This window comes from Xenopus tropicalis, chromosome 5, assembly GCF_000004195.4.
Source record: "Xenopus tropicalis strain Nigerian chromosome 5, UCB_Xtro_10.0, whole genome shotgun sequence".
Taxonomy (NCBI): Eukaryota; Metazoa; Chordata; class Amphibia; order Anura; family Pipidae; genus Xenopus; species Xenopus tropicalis.
In genome coordinates this window covers 33,981,753-34,000,981 of record NC_030681.2, presented here as the reverse complement: position 1 = coordinate 34,000,981, position 19,229 = coordinate 33,981,753, and the positions used below count along the sequence as shown (strand labels likewise).

The 19,229-nt window shown below is 37.7% G+C and overlaps 1 protein-coding gene across 6 annotated transcripts in view; it reads right to left on the bottom strand.

Moving 5' to 3' along the window:
• Positions 1–19,229, bottom strand: part of bcl11a (BCL11A, BAF complex component) — a 91,909-nt gene that overhangs the window by 70,976 nt on the left and 1,704 nt on the right. For 5 of the 6 annotated variants that reach the window (XM_018093949.2, XM_012963166.3, XM_018093948.2 and 2 more), the window contains 1 exon segment: positions 14,716–15,045. In XM_018093949.2, the coding sequence (XP_017949438.1) occupies positions 14,716–15,045 (330 nt within the window). 6 annotated transcript variants of the gene reach the window in all.

The window sequence follows — 19,229 nt, the reverse complement described above, 5'->3', positions numbered from 1 at the left end:
ATAGCACTGACCTGTGCAGCCAGAATTTTAACCTGCTTTTATGTGCAGCACAATAAAATTCCAAAGCTACCATAATTATTTCATAATCTAAACCAGAACAATAACTGTACTTATATGATGTTTCATGAAACATTCCAATAGCACTTAAATAGCAGGATTACAACCTAGGAGTGAAGTCAACATTCCTAATTCTGCTAGTGACCACAGAATATTCAGCTGAAGATCTAAAATTATAAGCAAACAATAAGTATGCATCCATTCATGTAGTTGCATGCCAGACACAAGAATTTATGCTGCTTGAAAACGAGTAGATACATGATAAGGTATTACTTTGGTCATTTATTTTCTAACTGAACCATGTCTGGACCACAGATAGAGTTAAAGCAGAAGCAGCACCCTGTGGCTTTCTGACTTACTTTTTACTCCCATCATAGTCTGGCCAAATTAACAGTATTCAGATGATTCATCAGTATTATTATAAAGGTATCCCTATTTGTATCCTAGATATATTTTACTAACCCATTTGTTCAAATCTCACAGCCTCTATAGCTTCTACCACTACCCCTCCAATAAAACAGTAACTATTATTAATTCTCTGTTTTCAAATCTACATAAGTTTTGCTCTAGAGCTTCGTTTCTACCGAGAACATGCTTCTCCACTGAATTTGCTAATGGCACATGGTCCTCAATGATCTAAAACAGTGCTGTCCAACTTCTACGGTGCCGAGGGCCGGAATTTCTCTAGCATACATGGTGGAGGGCCGCTAATGGAAGCCAGTTTTGACCACTCCCCTTTTTGAAACCACACCCACTTCAAACCACACCTATTTTATCACAATGGTGGTAGCACAGCAAAATCCCAAATGCTTGGTCCTTACTGTGGGGATTTCAACCATCATTCATATGTGAAAGAATTATGTCATATTAAGATATACCCTTAAATTCAATATGCCTCCTCCTCCCCTGTGGATAGCAGAGCAACCCCCAGTACATAATTACACACCTTAGGGACCATTTAATGGCTATTTCCAACTGCTAACAAACTCCCACAACAAACCCCCTGCCAGGTTCAGCTCCCACAAGCAGCATAGGGCAAGCAGAGTATGGCACACACAGGAAGCACTCTGCCTGTCCTAAGCTGTCTGTGCGCGCCATACTCTGCCTGTCCTACCCTGCCTGTGTGTGCCATACTCTGCCTGCCCTACCCTGCCTGTGTGTGCCATACTCTGCCTGTCCTACCCTGCCTGTGTGTGTGTGCCATACTCTGCCTTCCCTATGCTGCCTCTGTGTGCCATACTCTGCCTGCCCTACCCTTCCTGTGTGTGCCATACTCTGCCTGCCCTACCCTGACTGTGTGTGCCATACCCTCCCTGACCTATGCTGGCTGTATGTGCCATACGCTGCCTACAGTACCTGAGTCTGAGGTGTGAAGAAGTGAACGATGGGAGTGATTACAGTCTAAGCCTGAGGTGTGAACACTGCAGGGGGTGAACAATGCAGGTATTAAAAGGTGTGAAAAACACAGGGGATTACATTTTTAAACAATACAGAGGGATTACAGCCTGAATCTGAGGTGAGAACCATGCAGGGGGCCAGTTAATCTCAGTACTGATACCATTTAATGCTTACTCAAAGGTAAGCCATCAAAGCAGCCAGACAGGTGGGGGGCCACACAGAGGGCCGCTAGTTGGACAGCACTGATCTAAAAGACTTGTGAGCCATTAGTTAGCCACAAATGCATACCTTAGTCAACTCTTAGTCAACTATTTCAACCATACTTCCCAACCCTGTAGGCTGCCAGTTTGAACTGACTATATGGCAAACCAATTTGGCAGGTGAATTGGCAGAAGATGAAAAGAGGAGCTACAGCTCTTGTCAGATCCAACAGCCAGGGCATACATAAAAATTAACATTAATGGCAACATTTAACCACAACTGTCCAACTGGCCCATGTGCTTATCAGTCTGATACCTTTGAGGGTGGCCTCAGGTATGACCACCTTTATGGATTTACCCACTTTATATTCACACTTGCTCCTGTGATTTAACAATGCATAGTAAATAGAACCAAGGTGCACTGTGGTTATGTTGTATGCACTTTCATAGTCAAGACACACATTTATTTTAGCAGTACAGGAAGACAGAAGATTTTAGGGAAGTGAAAGCAGGTTATTTCATACTTCATCTGCAAATATCATGTGTGGTGGCTCATGTGGCAAATGCAAACCCATGCTTTAAGTTACACTTTAGAAACTGAGATTTGCATGTACCAACAAATCATGTGAGACAAAATCAGTTATATTAGCCATTACCTTCTCTACTCTGCAGTTTTTGAGGAAGTTAAAGTATTAGTTACACACTTTTTAAAAAAAATACATATGTGCAAGTGACTGTTTATTGATACTGCTGCATTTGTATTTTTTTGTAACTAAAAACAAAAAAGTGGAACATTTCATAGTTGTGCAACAATATTTGTTTACAGTTCTGAGTGTGCAACAAGTCAGTACAACCAGAAATGAGACAGTAGAAAATTACAGCACTGAATGTGACACCAAAAACGTTATTGGTTTGGGGACAAGCCCAATATTCTTTATGCACCTACTTGAACGATGTTCTAGGTAGAATCTTATTTCTACAGGCAGGCCAAGTTTAGCCTCCGAAATGTGGCCAACATAACCACCCAGCAGAATCAAGACACTGTTAGGCCCGTGAAGCAAGGACAATGATCAATACCAAAGTAGTGCAGGTTCCTAGACACTCAATGAATGGCTTCAGTGGTGAAACCCTGGTCTTAGGTAAGTGTCCAAGATTCTGATTACTCTTTAAGAATGCCTAGGCTGACTACAAAATTCAAAATGGCAGGCGTAAGTTTATGAAAGAAAAAGAAAGGCACAGGTGCAGCAGTTCAGGAATTGGGAGGTTAAATAAAGGAAAATGTCTTTAATTTGGCTTAAAGTGTGATCCACCTATTTCAAGTACACAGAGGCCCTAACAGCGCCCCCCCCCCCCCCCCCTCCCCACCAGCCCAATAGATAGGGACTGTCTATTGCATCTTACAGCATTTGCTAGAACCCACAGACTGCCTGTCCAAGCCTGTCTGGGGGTACACTCAACCTCCCCCCTAACCTAACCTACAGGTAGCTTTCTGATTTATTTGGGTCATTAAAATATATGTGAAGCTATGTGCAGAAGCAGGTGGCTCCGAGGCAAATAGATCTCCAGTTATCACATAGGGAAGGTGACCAAGTTAGTGGTCTCATGGACATCAAAGAAAGAAACCATTTTTCCAGTATAATAAGTTGTATGCAACAAATAGAACAGTTGTTGTGAAGTCAATAGAGCTATGAAGAAGGGAGGGCTCTTGTTGAAATTTTGTTTTATTCGTACAACCTTGCTAAAACTGTGCTGACTCCCCCTTCCATGAAGGAATGAAGAGACTAAAATCGCATCCATCCTCTCACAGCAGAGAACTGTACCCCTCATGCTTTATTTTATTATTACACTGACCAATTCATTTGGAAAGCAGCATGTACAGATGTGTTTCTCTGCAGCCGGAGCCATAGGATTCTCTAATCACACTCAGTAGCAGGCAGTCTTACTCATTAGTGGCCTCACATTTGAATCTTACACTTGCACATCATAACATTTCCATTAAAATGTGATTTGTTTGATACAGAATTCCCACATCTCATGTCTCTGGATCATTAATACAGTTTCACAGAGCTGGCTGAACCACACAATAAATTGCTGCCTAATATATGCCAAAACACTCCTTTCTAGTTTCAGTCTTATTTGGTTTGAAGAATGAATATGTCAAAATGAATGATTTTAACTGAATGTATATATGGCTATTAATGTAGCCTTATACGGCTTTAACTTATTTCCCTATTACTGCAATCACAATATAATTGCGCACGATAATACATTCAGAGCTTTGGCCATATGAACACTCAAAAGTATAAGAGGGCTTAATTATCAGTGGGGGCAAGGTCCAGAAAGCAGGTCCAAAGTCTAATGTCCATTGACCAGAAAGGGATGCAAAAAGTTGTCCTGACCCTTGGCATGCAACTTGCACCTGTCATGTATATGGCACCTCATATGAGTCCACATGCACACCTCCTAGCACCCACAGTGACTAGGTGAACCCAGAGCCTTGTGCTTTAATACCTGCTTCAGGCAGATATTAAATATCGATTGCACTGCTGGGTGCAGCATTCTGTTCCTTACACCCTATGGTGTTTATTTTGGTTCAGCTTCTTCTATTCATTCCAGGTTCTAGGCTCTTGCTTACACATAAAATTTCAATACATTTTAAAAGAAAGATTAACATAGCTAAAGGTAACTTCAGTAGCCAACTGCTACTGACATGAATAGGAAAGGTGAAAGAAATACTAAAAATCCCCAGTACAGTTTCAAAGCTAAAAAATTCAAGTACTGGCCCTGTCGGGCTTTATGCTTCAGTGCTTCATGTGATCTAATGCAAAACAGTCAATATAGGTGTAAGTTTCCAAAGAGCAGTCTAGTCTCTTATGTGTAAATAGCAAAATTACTACAACAGTACCTGTCCTAACAGGTCTGCGTAATGCTGTATGTGACTAAGCACGAGCTTAGAAAACCAACGTAACCTGTAAATCAATTTAAAAAACAACATGACTTGTTACCGCTGAAGATTTTGCTGTTCTGTATTTTGAACGAATGATTCAAGTCTTCCCGCTTTAAATAGCCAATGAATTTGGCTGAAATCTGCACCAATGAAAAGCTTTCCGTTAAAGAACATTGTCAGCCACCGGTCTGCAGGGCGAACGATCCCTTCCCATTGTAAAGTTATTGCACAAGGGACCAGAGCCAAGGAACAGTTTACATGGAATCTATCAGAGGCAAGACAAAAGATCCTAAGCTAGGCAATAGCAAGCAATGCAAATACATTTAGAAGGGCCCACCACTCTTGACCTGCCAAAATAAAAAAAAAATCATTTTGCCTTTCTGCAGCGTCTGCAGAAAACTAAAAACAGCCTTAGCAGGGGAGGAGAAGAAAGAAAAATGTCACAAAGAGAGGTTGAAATATTTCTTAAAATTAAGCAATTAACTTTTAGGCAGAATCCAGCGAGCGATTGTGATAGACTGTTCTGCATAAAAAGCACGAGTCGTGATCCTCGATCTTAGACCCGCGGCCAGCACAAAAGAGGCAGCCCCTGCACAATGCCTGCTGTCAGCAAGTGAATTATTTTTATACAGGAATTTTTATCTCTATTGTACAAACAAGTATGTGCCTGTGCTGGCTTGTTAAGCAATCCACTTGTATGTAGAATAAGAAATGCTGCTTTAAAAAAAAAAAATCCTGCTGCTACAAGTCACACAGCTCCAACATCAGAACAGAATTCACTCTTTGAAGCTTCAGAAATGTTTTAGTTAAAAGCAGTTATTTAAAAAAAAATGGAAATTATATCCAAATGTAATTTTTTCATTTTTAGATTTTTATTTTTTTTTAATTTAGTATTCAAACATGAAAAGGTAGAGATTTGGCAGTATTTGAAACAATATATGGGAGTTCAAAACAAACATTTTAAAATTGAATTTTGCGCAAAAATATTTCTTCTTTTTTTCTACTATAAAAAGAATATTTAATTCCTTAACAGCTAATTAGAGCATGTCAATATGTCCCATTTATTACTAGCAGGAAAGGGGGTTTAAAAGAGATTTTTAAAATATTGTCACAATATATGGATATTTCTTTACATTAAAAATGTATATTATTTATGTATAATGTCTTTTTTATGTAAAGAATTTTAAATTCCAAAAATAGGTTATCTTGCATTAGTCAAGGCAACTTGTGGCCTGTGCAAAGGATCATTAGTCAAAGGTAATAATACCATATAGCACCTAACAAATATAATCTAATATAAACATTTTTTTTTTAGAAAAAGGAGTGGCCTCAATTTCAAGTGTAATTCCATGGGAGCTTATTCTGATGTTGTACAAGGCAAGTCTCACGTGCTGGAGAACCAAAAATTAATTGTAGGCTCAATTTATAGTACAAAATTAATGTGGTGTAAAAAATAAACAGAATAAAGTATTTCCGGCTTCTCGGTGCTAGGATGTCACTTGGTGTAGCTTTGTTCCTTTAAATATTCCATTGCATTTTCTAAACACTAAAAACATGGTCTAGAACAAACGCACCATATGTAGGACTCTGATTGACAGCCATTTGTCCAACTAACACCCTAAAGCACTGCAGCTATAGACAGGTTCCATTATGGAAGATCGTGGATTCACAGGAGCATAAGACACTGTAAAAACACTGTCAACGCTCTTTTAACTAAGCAAACTGGGAAGGGATGAATTTGTTCAAGTGTGTTTTATTATAAGCATGCTTCTTTCTTTATACACTCTGTTAATTTGGTCCATCTGCCAACAAAGATGTTCCGCCTGCAAAATGGGCATACAGTTAAAAACTCCTTTCTACCACCAAACAAAGGAAAGAAAGGCTTGTGATGAAAATTCAGGCATCGGCTAAAAACACTTCTTGGTTGTAAAAGTTTAAAATTAAAACATTCAAATAAAAACAGCTACTATTATAATATTTCTGTTTTTTTTTAAGTATGCTTCATAATACAAAGGAAACATGCAAAACAAATCAGGATTAGGATTCGAAGAATGAAGAAAGGAAGATCCTCTGGCCAACGTTTCTGTGTATCATCGTCATCATTTAGTGACAAAGCACCAGCAAGGTACATGGCATTTTACAATAATCTAGTATTAATGGGAACACAACAGACATCTGTTTTTCGGGGACCTGCACAGGTGTGAGCTATATTTGAAAAAAAAAAAAAAAAATACATAAAAAGAGGAACAGATATATTTGACATTTTAACACGGTTCCCCGCACTAAGCTGTGTGTTGTAAAGTTCCCTGGCTGCTGAACGTGACTTCGGTATGTCACTGTGTACAGGTCTTTTCCAGGGGAACCCGAGTACAGCATTAAGATCTGATTATGTATCAACCTAGAAATGTGCACATGCCCTGAAATAAACTTATACCTATAGGAGGTGCAGTTGCTTTTGACAATGAATGACCTTAAAATACCTTAAACCTTTCCGATAAGTCCAGCACACACCTACAATGAGCTGTAAAGTCCCTGGGCCTCCATGAACAATGTCAGTCTTTCCAAAGCTTCATTAAGGCACTAAATGGCAGCAGAGAGTGAGTGAGAAGACGACTCATAGATGCACTGCATTGGCAATACAACACTGTGCAGACTGATAGCATGCAGGCCCAAACACCACATGCAGGGCTGTTTAATAACCTCCAGATCTGTTTGTACTCGGACCCTCTTTAATAATACAGAGGCAGACAATGCATGTGAGCAGTGTAGAAGGCCAGCTCTCCGTACCAACAACAAATCGTTAGGAATACTTGTGGGTGTATGATTTGCCATGCTTATTCTTGCAATTACGTCTGCCAACAATATATAGCATTCTTTTGAAAAAGTAAACTAAGATCTTGGATATAGAAAGGGTATATATCCAAAAATACACTTAACATTACTTTAATGATGAGGGTGATAGTGTTCTCCTGGCACAGCCGATCCTCAACCAGCAGTAACAAAATAAAGACCTTCACTGATTAGATCTCATAGTAAGTGGTGGCAAAATGCCAGGCAATGTCCAGCCTAATGCTAACTGTCTTTCACTGCACAAAGCTGGTACCATGGCATACAAATGCTAGCTACATCATGGGCAAAACTGTGTCTAATTTAGTAATAAAGAACCTTTTTTCAACCCCCTCTTCTGAGTAATCAGCCCAGCATCTATAAAAAGCTGCCCAGCTTTTTATGGCTTCCCATTATACATGTTAGACTCAAGCACAACTTTATTTGTTAAATGTGCAGATTAGTAATTTCCTTGTTTTTTAACCAATTTTCTGTTAACATGAGGTTTTAACCATTTTTTCTTTTAACATGAGAACATATTACCGGTACTTATGTTTCAAATGGTTTAATTCTGACCCCTGAAAGACAAATCTGCCTGCACTGCAAATATATTCATTATTTGCCTAACAATGCCCCTTACGAACACTCACAAATGTTTGTTAATGAAGCAAAGAGCAGGCACTACGCATCTTGTCCCTCTCATACACAGTTACCAAAGTCAGTGTGGTTATTTATTGGTATAGGTAAAATATGAGGCTTCTTTTTAAAATCTCGTTGTTTACTATGTGACAATGACAATAAAGATATATTCTATTCTATTCTAAAATTCTACCACAATATCCCCAATTTCTTTGAACCACACAAAGACACAGAAGCTTAATCTACCCAATTACAATCGTTCAAAGAATGTCAGAAGACTGTACATTCAGATTATTCTTCATGAAAGATCTTTGCAAAAGGCAAAATAGCTTAAAAGCCATACATTTTTGAGACATTTATTATATTTTTTCAGTATAATAGGAATGATGCCCGCAAACTCCTTTTCAGCTATATTAAGATTGGTGATTTAATAAACGTGCGACTACAGAAATTCAGCATTTATCGAGAAGAAACTCATTAAACAGAAAATAATACTTTTTTCTTTGTAATATTGGGAATGGCGTTGAACATGTTTTTTTTCTTTAATCAGCGTCTCATACTGTCTAGAAGCATACTAAAGAAATTCTGGCAAACAAAAGGTTACGGTATCTGCATTCTTTGGCCATGTAGCTCATAAAAAGGCTGCTGTTTGGAAATTCAAAGATTGAGTTAGACCTATGTACACTCTTTTATTAGAGTTTAGCAGACATCAAAGCCCTCAGACCTTCCATGTCATGTTTACAAGGTAGCAGCGCCATAACAATGGCCACATGTTAATTAAATCATTTTGGCTTAAACCAGAAACATATTTTTTACAGACAAATGTAGTATGTTTTGGTCACTGGCTGAAGAGAAAAGAACTCTGCTATGTAATTACCTGTAGTGACTACAGACAATTTAACAGATATCAATGGGGGTGTTGGATAAGAATCAAGCATTTCTACTGATGTGTATAATTTACATTTCATACAATACATGGAGTTAGGACTGTGCCAATACTGAATGTCAGATAGCTCTAATACCTAATGTAGCACATATAGTATATAATCAAAGGGTGATAGTCCTCTCAGCAAGCCTTAGAAAAGTTCACTCAAACAATAACTGCTTCATTTTTCAGTCAGTCAATCACATAGTGGATTGCTGGTAATAAATGTATGCTTTCATCGCCAATTTTGATTCATATTGTGATATTTCTTGGAAGATACTCCAATTAACATTCTACTTTGCAACATAACCATCTCTTTAGAAATGATCTGGCATCCAGGAGGGGGACTTCTTCACTCTGAGTTTTAGAGATAACTGTCTAATACACATAGCTTTTGCTAATGGAAAGTGCAAGAAGTCGAGCTTTTCAGTAAGAGATGTTTTCACAAAGAGCCAAAACTTAATAGTTTATAAAATGATATTATAATTTATAGAAAGCAGACATCTCTAGACTTGTTAAACATAGCAAGTATTCTCTTTCTACACACTCTCACTCCACAGAGAATATTTGACTAACATGAAGTCAGACTTTATACATGTCCAGTCAGTCCCAACACCTAGTCATGACTCGAAAACTTCTGTCGGAGGTTACGGTTGTTTCTATATTTAACATATTATAAACAAACTACAGTTTTCAGAAAACAGTGCCTGTGTCAGAACCATATTGGGGGTGATAGCACTCCTTTTAACTACAGGGGAAAGTCTGGCAATGAGCTTAGCAACAGATGCATCCTACAAGTGGTTGATCTTGGTTTCACCCTTTAAGTCCACTGTGGCTTCCAGTATGTCTCAGTACTATTTTGTAACATTTACAGTATTTATTAAAATAGAGATTATGTTTTTGGGTACAGGTATAGGACCATTTATCCAGAATGCTCGGGACCAAGGGTTTTCCAGATAAGGGGTCTTTCTGTAATTTAGATCTTCATACCTTAAGTCTACTAAAAAATCAATAAAACACGAATTTAACCCAATAAGATTGTTTTGCATCCAATAAGGATTAATTATCTTAGTATCTTAGTTATCTTAATATCTTAGTTGGGATCAAATACAAGGTACTGTTTTATTTTAAAAATCTGAATTATTTGATTAAAATGGGAGACAGGCTTGCCATAATTTGGAGCTTTCTGGATAACGGGTTTCCGGATAACGGATCCCATACCTGTACCAGTATAGGGCATGCATTAATTTTCTTCCTATCAATTTTAAATTATATTGCATTAGCTCTCACTCAGTTGAATTGTGTAGAGAGCATTTAGAAATATGACCATGTCAAAGGTCAGTGTGTATTTTCTGGCAACACATGGTTTTTACCCCGCCCCCAGAATGACCCCCAGAATGATGAAAATGTTTTTGTCCATAGCATAGTACAGTCCAGTGCAGTAAGCCACTGCAGCCAAACTGTTTGCATTAATAGGTACATGCTATAGGACACTAAACTGGTGTACTTTTTATAGATGAATTAGTACTAAGGATTTACTTGTTAAGGAGTGACCACTGAGATTTGAACTATGATAGTCTTCTAGCTAGCATTTAAGCATGGGCCACACAATACATGCAATAGGGGAGGTGACATTGTGGATGCCATATTTGTACTTTCATATTATGCATAAACAGCTTGCAAAGATTTCATGTTTGGCCCTGCCCTTATTTAACTTTTTCCCAAACTATATTCTGTGGTGTATTTGTCAAGAGTATCCAGGGCAATGATTTTTTCTACTTTACACCTGAATTACACCAAATCTGTAAACTAATTTGGTCCAAAACATTCTCACCATAGTCATGCAGTATCAATGCACAAAACAGCCCCTGGTAGTACTTACAGAATCTTCCCCATTACAATTTTTGGCCACCACTGACAATATGGGTAGCCTATTTTCGACCAAATGGGCTGATAAGAAAACATTAATCAGATTATCAAAATCTGTCAAGAATTAAATTTTATTGGTTTGGCAAGACTTGACAAGGTTATTAATAGTAGCCCACATCTGAATGCATAAGCTGTCATCAACCAAACACATTGCAATGGGAAAGCCTTTGATCATTAGCAGCTGGATCTGTGCACTGTGGTCCGGGTGGCTACAGATTCAGCTGTATGTCAATCAGGTCCATAATTCAGATAGTGTAGTATACTTATGTGTATTTTGGGACCCTGCAACTATGGGTGCATCACAATCACTAGCTCATGCTGTGTCACTGCCAGTTCTCCTTTAAGAGATAGTACTCTAGAGCAACACTGACAGCTGTATATAGTGCAAAGAAATAGGAGATATACCGATTAATATCCAGATATTTGTTCAAACATCTAGTGGAGGGGACAGGTATATTCCTAAAAGAATGTGTTGGTCTGCAAACCGGACCAAAGGGTTAGCAATAAGTTCCACTGAAGAAGAATAATTTGGGTCACAAAGCTTTAAACGCCTGCTGGCAGTAAAATGAACATGAGTCTTTGACGAGTGTTCGGAAGTTGGGGCCATCACTAGATGCTGATATTTTCTGTCCAGGTGGTGAATAAATATGTATAAGGTACACCAATTATTTCACTGAGCAATATAGCACTCAACATTTCCCTGGAGTGGGACACAGCCCAGCAGCTTTCAAAGTGGTGGCTGCAGTTTCGAAGCATGGGTTTGTTTCACTCTGAATCAGGTCAGTAACTTCTCTTTTAGGTACAATATAATCCTTTTCAAAACTGCCGTATGGATCAAATAATCACCAAAAACTCTCTCGCCCTGTATAAAGTTGGTCACAGACTAAACTAAGAGCAGGTATGAGATCTAATCTTCAGATTCATTTGAACCTGGGGGGGGTTTCGGATAAGGGTTCTTTTCATAACACTTCTACGCTGCAATAAATGTTTAAATTTCTGTTAAAAGTAGAGTAGTTCTGATATCAATGGGCATCTAAGCTGGATTAGTTAACATCAAGAACGAGACACAATTTTATTATTAAATAGAAAAAGCAGTATGCTATGGCTATTGGCATTGCCAAATTTTGGAACTTTCTGACTAATGGGCTCTGAATAAGATATCCTGTACCTAAAAATCTTAAGACGGCTACAAAAACAGTGAAGGCAACAAAAGCATTTTATGGAGAAATGTGATTAATTTAGGTCTCAAAGTCAAAGGTATATTCAAAGGCAGCTTCCACTTCGCTACTACAAAAATAACCTAGATATTGTACAATTTACCTTGTACCACCTGAAATAACTTCTGCACAACATGCTTATAAATATTAATTTAGAATAATGTGAGCGCTTCCAGCAGAGGTAACAGTACAAAATCATTGTGTATGTAGGATAGCCTGTGGGTTGGTTATGCTTGTTCTAGACAATTACTACTCTGCGGTGCACTGTATACAAATTAGTGAAATTATTTTTTAAACGTCCTTATTGAGGCTATCATGGAAGTAGATTTATAAACATTTGCCTCATTTATGTGAGTTAAACTTAACACCATGACAACATCTAAATCAATTTGTTATGCATGTATGAAAAAAGTCTAGAAACGCTCATTACTGCAAGAACAGTGAGTCTGAGATTTTAGTCTGACCATCAGGCTCAGAAAGAATTGTGTGGGAATAAATTCAGATAATACAAAGTAAAAGGAAATATATACATAGTATATATTATATGGGTTTTTTTGTTATTCTAAAAGTAAAAGCACTGGCTTTTTTTATTATCCCCAATAAGATGCTGATTGTCTTAAAGTATCATTAACAAATACCTTTTAGGGTGCCATGATCAAAAAGGTAAAGTACAGACTCATGGTAAGTCCGCTCCATGCAGAATTTGTCAATAGAGTGACCTATTTGGGACCAAAGCAAGACGTCTGGTTTTAATTCCTACTTGACAGATACTGTGTTTTGTCTTTTAAACAGAGCTCTCCGATATGTAAATATGATGTTACATCACACTGGTGTTACTCCATATTTGGTGATTTAGCATGGCTTTGGATCTCCGAAGGCTACAAATCCCTTCCACCAAGCTCTGACTTCATTAATCATGTCTCGCTCTACTGTTCCATGTCCCTCAAATGAAAGACAGCACATGGAAATGGTCGTTGCTACAGGCCCTTCAGAAAAGAAATGAATCTTAACTCTGAAAGTGCCAAAACTTTTACAATGAACTACATACACATTTCCATCTGAATTTGAGGCACGCGTTCACTTTGCCCTTGCACATAGGACACGTGCTACATGTGGACATGTTAAGTACTATGAACGATCATTAAATACAGCAACCGTAACTTGTTGCCAAGATGTCATGACCAGTGATAATGAGGTAAGTAGACATACAATATATACAACAGGGAATAAAACATATCTTTAATAAATGACTTACAGTGTAATTCCTGGAGCGTGACTCAAAGAACTCACATTGGCTTTCTAATAACTAAACTGCCATTTACTAGATCAAAAATGTAGCAGGCAACTAAATGGGTTAGTCCATTTTTCATCTGCACAGCTCCTGATAAATGACTAAATAACATTATTATTTTCAACATATATTTTTACTAGAACACAGCAAGCCCAACAATGGCAATGTAAATTAGACAAAGATCAATTTAAAAATAGCCACGTGGTTCATTTTCCACTCCTCTTTCCTAAACAAGCCTTTCCACTTTATGAAAACGGCTGTTCTTCCTCTGTCCTGCAAAAAAGTGCTGCACCAACATGAAATCCTATTCTTTTCATTGTGATGTTACACCTTAGCAAAACACTTGGAACTAGTTCTATAATTTAGTCCTCCTAATTATGAAAAAATACAAGACTACAAGAGCAGTAAAAAAATAAAATATATTTACACATAGATGTAAATTCAGAATGTAATGTAATAAGTACTCGCAATTTACCTTACCTAAGATTATATATAAAAATATGTACAAAATGTAAAATAAAAAGTTAAGAGTTTAAGTAATATAAAATTGGTGCTGGACTTCTCGTTAAAACAATACAGGGTTATGCAATCCAGAAAGAAAATAAAGATACATCTGTCAAAGCCACATCAGAAACATGGGAAAGCTCAGGAAAGCATTTATCATTTGGCTGAAGAGGCAGGCTGCAGAAAGCAGCCTTTCCTGTCAAACCAACCTTTTGAAATTTCCAACATGCCCTTAAACTTTTCGAATAAGCATGTCTGTTCGCTTCAGCAACTGCCCTCTCTACACTGGTCTGGCCAGTCGAAAATGGCATCTTAAAGTCAAGGTCAGGGGTGTCACTATGCCATGGGGCTGTGTTTAATTACAGTCTGCATGCTGACAGCCAATATGGATCCAAGGCTAGCTAGAGCACACTTTAACCCCTGCAGTGCTCACTTTGGAAAAGTCACTGTTTTCCTCATTCACGCTGTAAACCTACATTATTTCATGGAATAGATACACATATATGAACTTAAAACATAACAAATAACATAACAAATGTTACATAACAAATAACATATTTTGTGGGGGAAATTCTAGATTGTAGGTTAACAAACTAGCTATCAAAGATCTAACCAATTGCATCCATATAGAAATGCAAACAAGATTTATTTTATTTGTAGAAAACTGCACACACTTCTAGAAACATTCCAAGGATGTTATGCTTCTAAGAGTGTAAACGTGGTTGCACTTTGTGATTGTGATAAAGAAAAGCATGCACTAACTTTTCCGATGTCGGATTTACCTGCTGCATTTTCCTGTTTTGGACAAATTCCTCTAGATGACGTTGACAAACAATCGTCATCCTCCGGCGTGACCTGGATGCCAACTTCCACTGGATTGGATGCTTTCTTGAGTTCACTTGGTGTGGGAGAGGGTGGCTTATCCCCAGCCTTCTCTAAGCAAAGGCTGCCATTGCATTGTTTCCGTTTGTGCTCAATAAAAATAAGAATGTCCCCCAACGGGAAGTTCATCTGACACTGGCCACAGGTAAGGAGATCATGGTCCCCTTCCCCAGCTCCCAATGTGCTGTTGTCTGGTTCGTCGTCTGTGAGAATGGCTTCGACAGGTTCGGCTGCAGTTTAGAAAACAAAGGGAACAACATCAGCTCTTTAGAAGGGAATGAAAAAAAATGAAAAACAAATCTACGGCAAAGCTTAGTTTACACCCCACGTATTGCTTTTTTTTTTTTTTTTTTTAACACCGATATGCTGTCAAAGAAATAATGTAATAAAGGGATCAACATTGTAGGAGAGAAATCAAGAGGTTTGCATCAGCACATACTGCTATTGTTACGGTGAACATGCATCATTCACTAGGAAAGATATTTTGAAATAAATAAATGTAGAAATAGTTATGTCCATACCCCCACATGCACCTACATATAGCCTGATGCATAGCTATGAGATGTATAATACTAGTTAAAAAATATATATAGAGAGCAAATAAGGAAGAGGATTTAACAGTCTGAGAGAATTCTATTTTGGCGCATACACTAAATCAATTTAATTGCTTTTGAAAATAAACCATCTCAGAAGTATCTGTGGGAAATGGGAGGATTGTCTCAGGTACAGTTTGACAGTATCCACTTGTGCTTCCCTATAAAACCAATGTAGCCTGATCCACAGTACATTTTATAACCCTGTATCTGATTAAAGCCAATTCTGCAAAATAATACGTTCTCTCCTGGTTTTTCTATAAGACGTGAAAGTTCCTTGCATGGAGTTTGAAGCACTTCTGACTGATATCTGTATAATATACTGCAAATATTAATATCAGCGCCCGGATAATTTGAGAATTCTGGAAATCAGGTCTTATTCCAGCAAACATACACAACTCATATGAACAAAGAGTAGCAGCATACATTGTTCTGATGAACACAACGGTGGCACATCTGAGAGGCAGCTACGAGAGAAAAAGAAAAACATTCAAAAATATCCGGGTGCCCAACAGGATGATCAAACAGTTAATCAGCGTGACCTTCTTTAGCAGACTGCCAATTTCACATTTTAATGAACTTAAAGCCACAGAGAATCAAAAAATAGATTTTAATTTGGCTTCAGACTATTGGAATAGTTCTTGGTGAAGTGCAAAAAAATCTGCTGAACTCAGGTTAAATTTATTTCATCCCTACATACAGGGAATATTGAAAGGGGGGGGGGGGAGGTCTGGAGTATAGTCCCAGCTGAGCAGAGTCAAATAATATAGAAACGGTACCTTCTTGCACCTGAGTTCCAACTAGGACAAAGTCTGACATCAGAATTCCAAGCCTTTAGGACCGTTCTTTATATTGGGTCAACTGCAATATTATGAAGGTTGCAACTGACCACAATAAGATTGTTTTAAACCCAGTGCAGCTTTAAAGGGAGATGTCCAGTTTAGTATAACCAAGCTAAATGGTATTTACATTTTCTAAGAGGGGAAAGAAGGAAAATTAAGGTTTTTTAATTTTACAATGAAGGAAATATTTTTTAATGGCTATGGTGATGATGAGAATAGTTTATTATATAATATATATATATGAGTAAATATACACACACGCAAGCATATAACCGAAATCAAGAATAAGCTAAAAAGTTCTCAGTGTTTTCTACTGATATAAATGAAGAGCAGGAATACACACAATGACCTAGTATAGCTGGGAATGGTTAAAAGAAACCTGCAGGAAAAAAAGAGCCTTAAGTCTTGGGAGTGGGGTGACTAGCCTGATTTACAATCAAAACCAGGAAATGAAGTGCTTATTCAGAGGTTGCTGATTACCCCTCCACATTTCACCTAATTAATTTTATAGGAGGCAAAGTTCTTGAAAATAACAAGATGATCAGATGTACAGATATAAAATCCATAACCTTAACATTTCCGACGCTCTCCACGTAAATTATTCCCAATTAGCCGGGCAATACATCCTGATAAATAAAGTATATTCAGCACTGCCGCGCCGGTTTCGTATGTTTGGGCAGCCTGATGTATTGAGATAACTGAAGAAAACGATTTCATTATTCAGTGCTGTCATTATTATTAAAATCAGATGCAGCAGTGGCTGCGAAAAACAAACAGCTCAGCCCATTCCATAGACACGTACATACAGTACATGTATATAGGACACGTTTGGACATATCTGTTTATCCTAATATATTGAACTGGTTCTTGGACCCTCTTCTCCTTATAGATTTTAAGTTTTTTTGAGCAGGGCCCTCTTCGCCTACTGTAATAGCGAGTGTTTGCATGTAATGTATATGTTGCTTGTGCAAACCCTCCTATTGTACAGCGCTGCGTAATGTGTTATCGTCATATAAAAACGTGTCATTATTATTATTAGTGATAGTAAGAAACTGCTCATTTTATAAGCATAGTAAACATTGAGGGTTAGGCAGTAATACAATTTTCTGTACAATGTGATGACCTTAAATGATTTATACAATTTTTAAGGCCTGCAAGTTTAAAGCAGAACGTCACAGTGATAATGTTATCTGGAGTCTGGACTGGTCCGGGCTTTAATAGAAATAATAAAGATCTCGCCCTAGCTAGTAGTGTTTCTGAAGTGAACTTTGCAAATAATAAAAGCACAATGAGAGCTTGAACAGAGGACTCTATCCCTCCCTCTTCCTCTCTCTGTCCAAACACGTGGATAAAAGGCAAACATGTCAGACAGTCAACAAGGAACCTCTCTGTTTTAGGAAAAACCTGTTTCCCTCCCCTCCCCCTCTTACACAAGCCTCCTTGCTTCCTTCATCTGGGCTAATGGAGAACAGAACGATGTAAACTTTAAAAAAAAAAATGGACGGGCAAAAAAAAAAAGTCCCAACTAAACCTCTGACTTAAAGGGGTGCACCCCCAAAACTGCTTTTTGTAAATTAAAGAAAATCCCATGTACATTCATTCAAAAAGTTCAGTGGTTTTATTTGTAAATGTAATTGCTACCAAAAATGGTATTTGCTGATCCCTTTCTGTTCTCTGACTCTTGAAACAATGTAGCAGAAGCCAATTCTCCTCAAGGTCTGTTAATCAGTTGACTTCTGCTACATTGTGCCCGCAGTCAAAACCAGAAGTGCAGACAACGTAAACAGCCAGAAACATAGCAAAGACAGCAATTTCATTTACGAAATAACTTTTACATTTTAATGAATGTATATATAGGAAAGATGTTTAGAAATGCGATTAATTTCAGTTTTTGGGTGGGGGTAAAAAAGCAATTACTACACAACTAAATTGAGAGCTGGTAATCTGATAAAATAATGCATGTTGGCATACCACGTTCATTTCTGACCCATTTATGAATGTTACTTATTTACAAAGAGGTGGGTGATTTTTAGCAAGTGGGGAAAACGGGTCTTATTCTGCAAGGCAACGTTTTTCTTTCATTGTAACATTTATGAGGAAAGCGAGTTAGTGTATAAATACAGTTTTCAAAATAATTCATCATCAATAAAATATAAACTCGAAAACTGTTTATACCTTAAAACTGGGTTGCTCTGCGCAAATAAATACATGAATAATTAGAGTGAGATGAGGAAAAAAGACAAAGAAATGAAGAGGAGAAAATATATTCTACCCATTCACCCCCACCAGGAAGAAAAGGAATATGAAAATGAAGGAATATACATTGAACGAGTTAAAGGTTTAAGCTGATAGGTTTCCTAATCTTCCTCTGCTCCCTAGCGGTCAGATCTGGTATCTCTAAGCAAGTCTTAAGTGAAACCTCATGTTGGTGATCAATCCCCTGGAGCTCCCTTGGCAAGGGGTGGGGGTGGGTTCAGACAGAAAAAAAGGCATTATTGCTGACAACAAGAATGGAAAAAAGTTAACTGTGAATAAGAAAATAATACACCAATATAAACTATAAAAAGCAAATATCAACATGTAACAAAGACGTGGAACAATAACTAAAAATATGAAATTCTATTCCCAAAGGACTGGGTCATGCTATGGGGTCATGTCTGATATCCGGTATTGTAAATGTGATAAGATGCAAACACCCACATTTATATAAAAGATCAACAGACAAAAGGAAAGAGAACCTGAACCAAAGAGCAACAAAATGATAATATAAAGAAATACTACAGGTAAAATGACTTTCACCTATGGTCTGGCCGGTACCTGAAGGGGTCGAAGAGATTTATGGAATGAAAGAAATGTGTCATGGGGAATCCATGCTGAACAAAAACAAAAAACAGATGCAAATAAGCACATTTTTTTCAAGAATCCATAAATGTCACAACAAGGGGTTTCAGACACCAGGAAACAATATGGATATATAGA